Source organism: Eriocheir sinensis, chromosome 17, assembly GCF_024679095.1.
Source record: "Eriocheir sinensis breed Jianghai 21 chromosome 17, ASM2467909v1, whole genome shotgun sequence".
NCBI classification, from domain to species: domain Eukaryota; kingdom Metazoa; phylum Arthropoda; class Malacostraca; order Decapoda; family Varunidae; genus Eriocheir; species Eriocheir sinensis.
The window spans coordinates 1510001-1523555 of record NC_066525.1 but is presented as its reverse complement, the minus strand read 5'-3'; the positions used below and the strand labels follow the sequence as shown (position 1 = coordinate 1523555).

Below are 13555 nucleotides of genomic sequence, written 5' to 3'. Positions count from 1 at the left end.
ATACCTATGAGCTTTCATGTGTAGTCATCTCAGATTTCTTTATTTTTATTGTATTGAGCAAAAGAAGATTATGACGACGTTACAATCCATTAAACACAGGCATAAACAAAGCAAGTGACTCGAAATTAGTGACTTCCTTATTGTATTGACCTAAAAGGAGATCACTACACCATTATCAGTCCATGAAACACACACGGAAACAAAGCAAGTAACTGTAAACATGGAATTCTTGACACAAAATCCCCAGACATGACCAAACACAACACAGATATTCGCTTAAAACCCAACCAAGGACATTTGACTTTATCATGGTCCACTAAACACTCACTAACATATAAAAACAACCCACAAAAGTGACTCGCAACTCTAGATTCCCACCACTCGACTTCCAAACATCTTAAAACTACATGAGACTTATTTCAAGCATGAATTCCTTATCAGTTGACTCCAGTAAACTAACACGAGACTTCTCAAAATTCAACTTTACACACAATATTGATCTTGAATAAAATGAATACAATACCAGAGACATAGACAGTGAGAACAGAGACAAGACTTAACAAAACCTCAACTAAGCACACATAGATAAATATATAACTGCTTAAAACACAAGACAGCAATGGCAGCAGTGAGACAGACAGACAGACAGACAGGACATGGCCACATCAATACTACGTTGGCTTAGGCCTAAGAATGCGTCCCCCGCCCCTTCATGACACCGTAGCCCAGCACACAGCAGCAACCCCGAGGCACCTGCACCATGGGGCTGAGGCTGGGGTGTTGCTGGGGCAGGCTGGGGGAGCGTGAAAAGGAAGGGGAGGAGTCTGGGGGAGTCATGGGCCTTCTTATTGATCAGTCTCCTTGGGAAAGATTTTTTTATTCCTCGATAGCACTTGTGATCCTGTCCTGGGGGCGCGCTAGTGATGTGGAGGAGAGGAGGGTGGGGGGAAGAGGAGCAAGCTGGCACTGGGGACGCTCTACAGGGCTCCTCCTCCTCCTCCTCCTCTTCCTCTTCCTCTCGTAGTTTGTCGCCCCGAATTTTGTTGCCACGGGTTGGGGGGACGGTTGCTAAGCGAATCCGTACAGCCTATCAGCCCCGTTGTTGTGGTTGGCGGTGGTGGTGGTGTCTGTGGTGGTGGTGGTGTTGCGTCGTATAAGATGATGCGTTTGTGGTTTTATGATGGTAATGATGGTGGTGGTGGTGGTGTCTGTCTGATTGTATTTATTCATTTATCTCGTTCTTGCTTCTTTCCATTCATTCTGTTCTGTCTTTCCTTCTTGGTTGGCTGTCTCTGGTTGTGGTTCGTTCCTTCCCTTCTTCCTTCCTTCTGGCATTCATTTATCCCATTCTTCCAGGTCCCCATTCATTCTTAATTATATCTTTGCTGTGGTGGTGGTGGTGACTGGTATTAATCTGTTTTGGTTCCCTTCCTTCCTTCCTGCATTCAGTTATACCAGTCTTCCTTCTTCCCATTCATTGTTCTGTCTGTCCTTCCTTTGTTGACTTGGTGGTGATGGTGGTCCCTTCCTTCCTTCCTTCCTTCATTGCTGACGTGGTTGGTTGGTGGTGGAGGAATGGAGACGACGTGGTGGTGGTGTTAGTGGTGGTGGTGCGTTGGTGTTGCTGAACAAGACTAGATATTCTTATTTATTATTATTATTCCTATAGATGGCAGCTATACGTTTTGTCCGCCACCTGTGTGTATGTGTGTGTGTGTGTACGGCGTGATGCTGCTGCTGCTGTTACTCCATGTGTGTGTGTGTGTGTGTGGAGGCGTGGCGTTCAGTAATATCGATCCAACACGACTCAGCTGCTGCCACACACACACACACACACACACACACACGCAAGCGAGACTGATCGTTTTTCACAGGAGAGGCTTCAAGACAAGTGGCATTTCGCGGGTGTTTGTCTTGGTTCGCCTTCTTCTGTCTTGCCTTAGAAGCAAGAACAAAGGTGATGGTGCTTGGCTGACTGGCTGGCTGGCTGGCCCACGTTCGATTCCCCGCTGCCTCCGCCTCCGCATCTTTCTACGCCTCATATGTGTGTGTGTGTGTGTGTGTGTGTGAAGGGAGGGGTTAAAATCGATCTAGTATTGTTTTAGTTGTGTTCATTGTAGTAGGTCTTCTTCTTCTTCTTCTTCTGCGTGTTCCTCTTTTATCTTCTTCTTTCGTCCTCCTCCTCTTCCTCTTCTTCTTTTCTTCTTTTTCTTCCTCTTCATTTCTCATTTCCTCGTTTGTTAATCCCTGTCAGAGGATAAAAAAGGGAATTGAAATAGATTAGGTTGGTAAGCTTGTCATAATCTCTCTCTCTCTCTCTCTCTCTCTCTCTCTCTCTCTCTCTCTCTCTCTCTCGATGGCTTCCTTCCTTCCTTCCTTTCAACAGGACATCCCGTTTCAGGCCCTGCCACGCCCTCCCTTTCCCTCCCTTTTTCCCTTCCTCCCTAGAGCCAGCGAGGGGAGAGAGATGAAGGGAAAGGGAGAGAAGAGGAGGATTGCTATGGCGTTATGAGATGTAGCTAGAGTTGCCCCCCTTAAATAATCCTCTGAAGAACGATAGAATGGATAATAAGCGAGACAGAGACCAGGGATGCTGCTAGGCTGTATTGCACATGTAGATAATTGGGTTTTTGAATGGCCTTTGGATGTAGATGATAGGAGAGCTGATAGCGTTTGAGAATTCGGTAATTTAGTCCATATATAGTATTTGCCCATAAGATAGATTAGAGAATGAGGGAAGGACAGAGACTAGGGATGCTGTTGGAAATAGGGAAGAAGAGGGAAGGAGGAAGGAGGGAGAGAGAAGGAAGGGAGAAAGGGAGGAGTGTGTATATATAGGGTGAGGAGAAGGGTGTTAGGGCTTAGCTATATATTGCACACGTAGAGAATAATTATAGAGGAAAGGAGAGGGTGGCATCTTGTTTCCTCTACCTCTTGTAAACGAGTATTTAAGTCCACGTTTATAGCCACTCCTGAGAACTCGATTAGTCTCCCTTTCTGCCTATGAAAATAATAGACATGAGTCCTTAGTAAGTCCTCAAGTGTTGCCTTCAAGAGGTTTATATCCCCCAACATGACGAGGCTTCTTGAGGGCTGGCTAGGTGGGTGGAAAAACGCGAGCCACCTGAATATAAGATTACACCAAGTCCCTCAACCCCCTCCCTTCTTGTCTTGCAGGGGTTGCGTGCCTCAGACCAGTTGCCAGTTAGGTGGTGAGGGAAGGGAGAGTTACATGTTGCAGTTAGTCAGTTAGTTAGGCTAGTTATCTTCTTACAGTTAGATAGTTGTTTCAGTAAGGGGAGAGTGTTTAGTTTGTAGGGGTTTTCAGTTAGTCAGGGCATTTCTTAGTTGGTTAGATGGTGGTGGAAGTTTAGTTAGGTAATTAGTTAGTTAGGGCAGTCAGTCATTTACGTAGTTTAGTAAGTTAGTTAAAGCAAATTAGTTCAGTTAGTTATGCAAGACCTCTGTTAGTTTAATTAATACGGTGTTGTACGTAGTTAGGCCAGTAAGTATGTTATATAGGTAATAGACTTAGTTATACAAGTCCCCCGATGCTGTTGGTCTCCGTGAAAGCTTGTAATGTAACGTAATGGCAGAGGTCAGGTTAGGTCAGTATTGGAAAGTTCATATAACCCGTAGTACGTGAATGCTTGGGAAACTTGTGGGACTTGTTGCTTGTGTGTGTGTGTGTGTGTGTGTGTGTGTGTGTGTGTGTGTGTGTTGGAGGGCGTTCACCTCGTAAGTTCTTTGACATAAATCTTTAAAGCAAGCAAGAAAGCAAGCAAATAAGCAAGCATCATGCGTCTTTCATACCTCCCCCTCTTCTCCTCCTCCTCCTTCCTCTACCTCCTCCTCCTCCTCCTCTCTTCCTCCTCCTCCTCAGAGTGAGTTATAGATGTTCATTAATAGAGAGAGCGTGATTATGATGATGTTTATTAGATGCTGTTAGTCTTAATCTCTCTCTCACACACACACACTCTCTCTCTCTCTCTCTCTCTCTCTCTCTCTCTCTCTCTCTCTCTCTCTCTCTCTCTCTCTCTCTCTCTCTCTCTCTCTCACACACACACACACATACATGGCGTGATAGTTTACATACTTTTGATTTATTAAGATATTTCTAAAAGGTCATTCGCGAAGGTTTATTATGTGTGTGTGTGTGTGTGTGTGTGTGTGGCGGGGCGTCGGTTCCTGTTACTGCTCCGTTACTGTTGCCCCCCTCTTCCTCTTTCTCCTCCTCCTCCTCCTCTTCTACGCATCACGTCCGCCCTCTGTCTTACGTTCTTACTGTCTTGTTACTGTCATCTTTGTGTTGGGCGTCACCTACACACACACACACACACACACACGCTACTTTCTTTCCCTCTCTTTTCCTATTCATCATCCTCTCTCCTTCTCTCCCTCCTTCGTTCCTTATTATCCTTTCTCTTCTTCCTCCTTCCTTCCTTCCTTCCTTCGTTCCTTCCTTATTTCCTTCACCCTTTTTCCTCCTTTATTCTTTCCTCAATCATGCTCATTCTTCCTCCTCGAGGACTCCTCCTCCTCTTCCAACTCCTCCTCCTCGTTACACACACACACACACACACACACACACACACACACACACACACATAATATATACATTGTTTTCTGTACTAATTTTTCACAGCCATCTATTATCATTATTATTATTATTTCCCTGAATGTAGTTAATTAACAGCGTAAAAAAAACATAACTTTTACCTGTAATTTTTCACCTGTATGTTTTTTTTCTAATTATCAAAAGAAACATCAATTATATATATTTTTTTGTATAATGATTCATCTCCACTTTTTTAATTAACGTATAAATCATAAACAATGTAATAAAACCGTTCACATATGTTACTTTTTATTCTGTCATTAATAACGTCTATGTTCCTCCTTCCTTTTTTTCCTCCTTTTCCTTCCTTTTTTTCTCTCCTCATCTTCCCTTCCCTCTTCCTTTTCCTCCCCTTCTCTCCCTTTTCTCCTATATCGTTTACTTCCCTTCCCTCCCCTTCCATTCCCTTCCCCCTCTTTCCCTCCCCTCCTCTTCCTCACCTTCCCTTCCCTTCCCTTCCCTTAACCTTACCTCCATATACCTATAGTTAATCAACATCATTAGTAAGGTTACAGCAATGAAAAAGTATCACACCTGCCTTGATCTCGCTAATGACTCACCTACATTTTATAATCAGTGCAATTAGTATTCATAAGACCAGACAGTTCCGTCCGTCCGCCTGTGATGTCATTTGGGAAGGGTGACATTATGTAGTAATCTATTCTTTTTCTTTTTTTATTCTTTTTTTCCATTCCTTCCTTTCTCCCGGCTTCCTAAATAACCCCTTCTTTCTTTTCTTTCTTTCTTTCTTTCTTCCGGCCTCATAAGTAACCCTTTCTATATTTCCTTCCTTCCCTTTCTTTCCGTTCTTCTCCTTCCCTTCCGCCTAGACTATTTTTTTTTATGTTTATATCACATTCCCTTCTCTCTTTGTCTTTCCTCGTTTCCTTCCTTCCTTCTTTCCTTTCCTTTCCTTTCCTTCCTTCCTTCCGCCGTCCTTTCATGCCCTATACTCTTCTTATATGGAACAGATAACCTCGTCAATTTTCTTATATTCCACATTCTCTTCCTTCTGTTTGCTATTCTTCGTTTCCTTCCTTCCCTTCCCTTCCCTTCCCTTCCCTTTCTTTCCTGCCGCCCTTCCTGCCCTTCAATTCTCCTTATCTCGTAAAGGGAACACACAACCTTTAAGACAGACGAGTGATAAGGGGTGTGATGTGAATGAGTGAGTGAGTGAGTGAGTGATAGAGAGAGAGAGAGAGAGAGAGAGAGAGAGAGAGAGAGAGAGAGAGAGAGAGAGAGAGAGAGAGAGAGAGAGAGAGAGATGAAGTGTGAGTGACGTGAGAGAGACGGAAAGAGAGAGAGGGAGAGAGATATGAAGTGTCCGTGTGCGTGTGTGTGTGTGTGTGTGTGTGTGTGTGTGTGTGTGTGTGTGTAACCTTTAGATCCCCCGAAATATACACTAATTAAGCTCCAGGTGGGATGGAAACACACCTGATCCTTCTAAATACCCGTTCTTTATCGGCTCTGATCCTCTACGTAGATTAATCTTAGCGGGGATTAAGTTTTTTGGGGGTTAATCTAGAGAGGAAGGGAAGGATTTATGTGTGTATGTGGGCGGTATGTTTGGTTCAAGGCTCACCGGGATGTTATGTTACGTTTTATCAGTGTGTTGGTTAATTCTTTTCCTGTTGGTATGTTGGTGTGATGGTTGGGTTAGGAGGAGGAATGGAGATGATTGAGGGAACAGGTTGGAAAGAAGTGGAGGAAATGATTAGGAAGGAGGGAGGTAGGGAGGGGAAGGGAATATCTTACGAAGGAGTGAGGGAGAGGGAGAATAGGATAACGAAAAGGGAAAGAGGGAGATAGGAAGAAATAGAGAAAAGGGTGAAGGGAGAAAGAGAAGGAAAGACAGGAAAAAAAAAAGGAAAAGCAGATATCACAACACCAACTCCACTTGAAACGTTTCCTGTTCTTAAGTCGCGCATAGTGTTATCAAGAACGTTTTTATATTGCTTTGATTAAACTGTCATTCCTCAAGTGGACATTTCCTTGGCAAGTCTTGGGGTCAAACGGATGAACAAACACATAGATAGACACAGACAACACAAACAAATAAACAAACAAGAGCCTCAATCCTATATACAAACAATCCAATCCCGTTTATCAGAATCACGTCAAGTCAACCCTCTCAATAAGTGTTTTAAAGGCATATACCTGAGGGCAGTCAATCAAGCTGGAGTGCACCTGTCCTGTTGCCCTAAAAAGGTGTGCTGTTAGCGTACACCTGATAAGGCTTCCTCTGGTGGTGGTGGAGGTGGTGGTTGGGATGGAAAGATGAGAGAGAAGTGTGGTAGTTGTGGTGGTGGTGGCAGTAGTAGTGGTAGTAGTAGTAGTAGTAGTAGTAGTAGTAGTAGTAGTAGTAGTAGTAGTAATAAAAACATAAGAACATAGGAACGTAAGGAGTCTGCAAGAGGCCGGTAGTAGTAGTAGTAGTAGTAGTAGTAGTAGTAGTAGTAGTAGTAGTAGTAGTTAATGGTGATATTAGTGATGGGAATAGAAGGTAATTAATTGACAGAAGGAGAAAGTTAATAATAGCAGCTTCCATTATTATTATTATTATTATTATTATTATTATTATTATTATTATTATTATTATTATTATTATTATTATTATTATTATTATTATTATTATTATTATTATTATTTCTATAGTACTAAAGACAGATACAGATACTTATGATTGAAGAGAAACAGTGATAGATTGAAGAAGGGAGAGAGAGAGAGAGAAAAAAAAATGAATCGAAGGAAGGGAGGAAAGAAGGGAGAGAAGGAGGGGAGGGAAGAAAGAAGGGAGGGAAGGGAAGGGAGAGAAATAACAATGGAGTCACAAATAAATATGCTTATGATTGAAGATAACAGTAGCTAATTGATTGAAGGGGAGAGAGAGAGAGAGAGAGAGAGAGAGAGAGAGAGAGAGAGAGAGAGAGAGAGAGAGAGAGAGAGATGACTCGAAGGAAGGGAGGGAAGGGAGGTAACAAAGGCAGGAGAGGCACTAATTAAGGTGAGATTCTAAGTTGTCTCAGGTAATATACACGAAATTACCTGTTGGATAATTATCTCCCACTAACACCTGTATATACCTCCCCCCCTCCCCCCCTTTCCTCCACCTCTTTCCTCCACCCCTTTCCTCCCCTCTTTCCTCCACCTTGTACGGCTCATTTCCCCTTTCCCTTCCTCCTCCTCCTCCTCCTCGTGTGTGCGTTTGTGTGTCTGTGTGTGTGTGTGTGTGTGTGTGTGTGTGTGTGTGTGTGTGTGTGTGTGTGTGTGTGTTGATGAAAGGCATGACATGGTTGAGATATTTTACGGTGTTGATGAGAGAGAGAGAGAGAGAGAGAGAGAGAGAGAGAGAGAGAGAGAGAGAGAGAGAGAGAGAGAGAGAGAGAGGTTGAATGTAGGCCAAGTTCTCATGTGTCCAGAAAGGGGCATTGAGGTCGAGAGAGAGAGAGAGAGAGAGAGAGAGAGAGAGAGAGAGAGAGAGAGAGAGAGAGAGAGAGAGATTGACAGTTAAGATGGATAGGTATGAATGTGTCCATTGTTAAGTACACACACACACACACACACACACACACACACACACACACACACACACACACACACACACACACACGCACAGACACACACGCACATACACACACACACACGCACTGGGAAATAAAATGCAGGTAATTGAAGCCAAACAATATGATTAACTCTCTCTCTCTCTCTCTCTCTCTCTCTCTCTCTCTCTCTCCAACTGTCTAGTCAACTTTTTTTTTTTCCTCTGCTGTTTCGACTTCACGTCCTTCACCTCTCCTACTCCTCCTCCTCCTCCTCCTCCTCCTCCTCCTCCTCCTCCTCGACCAGGTGAGAGGAAAGTTTCTCTCCGTTACGGGTCACTGGAAATTACCTGGGCACTGCTTGGAGGAAAGAGGAGGAGGAGGAGGAGGAGAAAAAGAAGGAAAGAAAAGGAGAGAAAAGTTTAGTCCACATTTGGGAAGGGAAGGAGGAGGAGGAGGAGGAGGAGGAGGAGGAAAGAGAATATAATGCAGACTTAAGAAAGAGTTAAGATATAGTGACAGAATAATGAGGAGGAGGAGGAGGAAGACGAGGAAGAGGAGGAGGAGGAGGAGGAATGGAAAATAGAAAGAAGAAAGTTTAACGGAGAAAGACAGGTAGAGAAGATAAGAGAGAGAGAGAGAGAGAGAGAGAGAGAGAGAGAGAGAGAGAGAGAGAGAGAGAGAGAGAGAGAGAGAGAGAGAGAGAGAGAGAGAGAGAGAGAGAGGAAGGGGTGGAGTACCCTAATTTTTGTTTTTTTCCTTTTTTTCTCATCTCGTTGGCTTTGAAATTCATGCAACAATGCTGAACAGAGTAAATGCCATGCTGATTGGGGTGCTGAGTGGATGCTGAGTGTGGGTGCTGAGTAGGGAGCATGTGCAGTGCTGAGTATCCTATTAGCACGAAAAACTGTATTGCTGACTTATATTAATTATGTTTTGGTTAGCTTGTGTTGTGATGCTTACTACATATATTTCGTAGTTGTCTGTATATAGCAATAGTAGTAATAGTATGGCTTATTTATTGGGTATGGAGAACTCTGTCGGCGAAAATAAACGTTAATGAAAGCAATTTAAACAGCGATTCAAACTCCTGTACCTACCTTTCCTTTTTTCCACCCCTCTTTCTCTCTCTTCCCTCATCTTACCTCTCCTAACCTCCTCTCCCTTACCTTACGTTACCTGACCTTACCTCCCCTCTTCTTACCTGCCTTTCTCTAACGCATTTTCTCTCTCTTTAACACCATCTGCACCTTAGCCATGACTTCTTTATAACACAATACACTGGTGGCAGCGGTGTGCATATCCCTTCTAACAATACACTGGTGGCAGCGGTGTGTCTGTCCCGGCTTGGCCCATTCGTGACTAATAGCGTGGACTCAGGCTCTGCGGCTACCCTCTGTTGTGTCGCGCTGAATAGCCCAGTAGACCCCGAGAGCCACAGCAGAGAGAGAGAGAGAGAGAGAGAGAGAGAGAGAGAGAGAGAGAGAGAGAGAGAGAGAGAGAGAGAGAGAGTTCTAGTATTTTGTGATCAGTGGTCAATACTTCTTCCTTTCCTTCGTTCCTTCCTTCCTTCCTTCCTTCCTTCCCTCATTTATTCAGTCAATCAGTTAGTCAGTCAGTCAATCAGTCAGCCATCTATTCCTTCCTTCCTTCCTTTCTTCCTTCCTTCCCTCCCATCTTCCTTCCTTCCTTACCCTCTTTCCTTCCTTCCTTTCTTCCTTCATATATTCAGTCAGTCAGTCAGTCAGTCAGTCATCCATTCCTTCCTTCCTTCGTTCCTTCCTTCTTTCCTTCCTTCCTTCCTTACCCTCTTTCCTTCCTTCCTTCCTTCCTTTCTTCCTTCATATATTCAGTCAATCAGTCAGTCAGTCAGTCATCCATTCCTTCCTTCCTTTCTTCCTTCCTTCCTTCCTTCCATCCTTACTGTGTGTGTGTGTGTGTGTGTGTGCGTGTGTATATGAGGAAGCAAACAAAACACAAGGAAAGGTTTTAAGGAATTCCTGACTTGCATTGTGAACTTTATAATCATGTGATAGTTTGTGAGAATAGAATACATAGGAAGCGGTGATGATGGTGGTGGTGGTGGTGATGGGTGTGGTGGTGATGATGGTGGTACCACGGTGGTGGTGTCCTTCGTACGCTTCCTATATCCGTGTGAATGCTTAGGACCGTAATGATTGTGTGTGTGTGAGTGTGTGTGTGTGTGTGTGTGAGAGAGAGAGAGAGAGAGAGAGAGAGAGAGAGAGAGAGAGAGAATGACTTCCTTTTTTTTCTTTTTTTCTCTAACGTCCAATTTTTTTCATTCTCGTGTGTGTGTGTGTGTGTGTGTGTGTGTGTGTGTGTGAATATTTCTTCCTTGTTCTTCATTTTTATCAATATTGTAATTATTCCTCCTCCTCCTCCTCCTCCTCCTCCTCCCTCGTGTTTGCCCAGAGAAGTACTATTAATAATGCAATACAAGAGAAGAAGGAGGAGGGGGGGGGAGGAGGAGGAGGAGGAGGAGGAGAGGATAACCCTGCCGAAATACATTAAAAAGGAAAGGGGAGAAAGGAACAGAAGTGGAAAAAGGGGAGAGAAAAGGGAAGGTCTGTCAATATTATAAGATTCTTCCCCTTCCCTCCCTTCTCTCCCTTTCTCCCTCTTTTCTACAATATACATCTTACCTTTAATTTTTTCTCCCTCTCTTTCTCTTCTTCCCTTCCCTTCCCTCTCCTTTCTCTCTCCTTTCTCCTGTATTTCTTTTACTTAGCTTCCTTTCCCTCCCATCCTCTCTCTTTCTCATTCTCTGTCTTCCCTTTCCTTCCCTTCCTATCCCTTCCTATCCCTTCCCTTCCCTTCTCTCCCTTCCCTTCCCACTCCTTTCTCTCTCCTTTCTCCTGTATTTCTTTTACTAACCTTCCCTTCCTTCCCATCCTCTCTTTCTCATTCTGTCTTCCCTTTCCTTCCCTCCCATCCCTTTCTATCCCTTCCCTTCCCTTCCCTTCTCTCTCCTCCCCTCATCCTCCCATCCCTTTCCTTCACTCCCCTTCCCATCCCTTCCCTTTCCTTCCCTTCCCTTTCATTCCCTTCCCATCTCTTCCCTTCCCTTCCCTTCCCATCCCTACCCTTCCCATCCCTTCCTTATCCTCCCCTCATCCTCCCTTTCCTCTCCTCCCCTCCCCTCATCCTTCCTTCCCTTTCCTTCACCCCCCTTCCCTTCCCCTCACTCCCTTCCCTCTCCTTACCTTTCTGCCCTTCTCTAATGCATTTTCTTTCCCCTTTTAGGACGTAGGGTGAAGATGGTGTTGGTAAATAGGCCTAATGGGGCTGGTGGTGGTGGGGACATACATACATACATACATATATACATACATACATGCTTACACACACACACACACACACACACACACACACACACACGCACTATTTTTAGCTTCCTTCCTTCCTTCCTTCCTTTTCATCTTTCATTCCCTCCTTTTATGCTCTCATCTTTCCTCCTTCCTTCCTTCTTTCCTTTCCCTCTCCCCTCCTTTCCTCCTCCCTCTCCCACACATTACCTACCTCCCTTCTCTCCCCTCTTCCTCCCCCCTTTCCTTCTCTCTCTCTCTCCCTCCCCTTCTCACATAAAACCTAAACACAATTGCACTTTTTAAACTCACATCCTCCTCCCTACATTCATTACATCACTACTACTACTACTACTACTTCTACTACTACTACCACTACTACTACTACTACACGCTGGGGCTACAATAATGGCAGTATCATGGTTCTCTCTTAGCTAATTTGGTTCTAATGGAATCTAGGAAGTAATTTATTATATTTAGGTGAAGGGGGAAGGGGTAGGGGAGAAGTAGGAAAGCATGGAAAGGCAGGCAACAGAGGAGTGAAGCATGAAAAACCAGGCAACAGAAGAAGGGGAAACATGGAAAGGCAGGCAACAGAAGGGAAAGGGACAAGACAGAAATAGGTGAGGAGGAGAACGATATATATATATACATGTGTCTATAAGGTAAAAAGAAAAACACTACCCTTACCAAGTTATCGTACATATAGTCTCTTTTATCACAGCCTCGCGTGTTAGTGTTAGTACCATTGACGGTCTCCTAGGGGTCACTCATTCATTCCCTCACCTTTATGGCTCTTTAGGCTTATACCTGGTACCTGTATGCACACCTGAGAACCCTGACGTTACCTGGGCCGGTGTAATTAATAAAAAAGAAAGGAAAATGAAGCCAATAGGAGAGAGAGAGAGAGAGAGAGAGAGAGAGAGAGAGAGAGAGAGAGAGAGAGAGAGAGAGAGAGGAGAGGGGGGGGGGAGAGAGAGGAGAGAAAAATATACAAACTGGAAACTGAGGAGAGAGAGAGAGAGAGAGAGAGAGAGAGAGAGAGAGAGAGAGAGAGAGAGAGAGAGAGAGAGAGAGAGAGAGAGAGAGAGTAAACAGGGCTTTGATAATGAGAAAGTTGATGGGATATACGATGCGTGTGTTCGTGTGTGTGTGTGTGTGTGTGTGTGTGTGTGTTTACGAGCGCCTCCACCTTTATTTACCTTATATTTCAACACTTAATCATCTTTATTTACGCCTTTACGTATGTTTGTATTTACCTTTTATTTACAAACACATTTACCTTGACTGCCTTTCTTCTTTTACCGTAGATTACCTTGTTTTTATATTTGTTTACCTCATATCTACACCTGTAATTATGTATCTACCTTTTCTTCACACTCTTGTACCCTTTACATTCGTTCTTATACCTTATATCTACCTGTTGTTTATACCTTTTACTCACCTATTCATCTTGTTTACACTTGTGATTGCACCTGAGATTACCTTGTGTTTATATATCTGCTTACTTTTACCTGTACTTACCTTCTTGTTTACCTTCTACAGGGGAGCGGGCCCATGTGGGAGGACTTCCTGACGCGGGCCAGCAAGCTACAGCACGCCCTCAAGTGAGTATTACTGGAACTATACGTCATTGTTTCATTTAGGAAGAGAAGGTGCGGTTTAGAGGAGGAGAGATGGTGTTCTGCAGAGTGAGTGTTACTGGAACTATGCATGTCTTGGTTAGGAGGAGAAGGTGAGGTTTAGAGGAGGAGAGATGGTGTTCTGCAGAGTGAATGTTACTGGAACTATGTGTATTTTGTTTAGGAAGAGAAGGTGAGGTTCAGAGGAGGAGAGATGGTGTTCTACAGAGTGAATGTTACAGGAACTATGTGTGTTTTGTTTAGGAAGAGAAGGTGAGGTTCAGAGGAGGAGAGATGGTGTTCTACAGAGTGAATGTTACAGGAACTATGTGTGTTTTGGTTAGGAAGAGAAGGTGAGGTTTAGAGGAGGAGAGATGGTGTTCTGCAGTGTTACTGGAACTATGCATGTTTTGGTTGGGAAGAGAAGGTGAGGTTTAGAGGAGGAGAGAT

The 13555-nt window shown here is 43.9% G+C and overlaps 1 protein-coding gene across 7 annotated transcripts in view; it reads left to right on the top strand.

Moving 5' to 3' along the window:
- LOC126999700 (protein MTSS 1-like) overlaps positions 1–13555 on the top strand; it is a 91828-nt gene that overhangs the window by 1567 nt on the left and 76706 nt on the right. For all 7 annotated transcript variants that reach the window (XM_050862456.1, XM_050862455.1, XM_050862454.1 and 4 more), the window contains exon 2: positions 13029–13090. In XM_050862456.1, coding sequence (XP_050718413.1) covers positions 13029–13090 — 62 coding nt within the window. The remainder of the gene's footprint in view (positions 1–13028; positions 13091–13555) is intronic.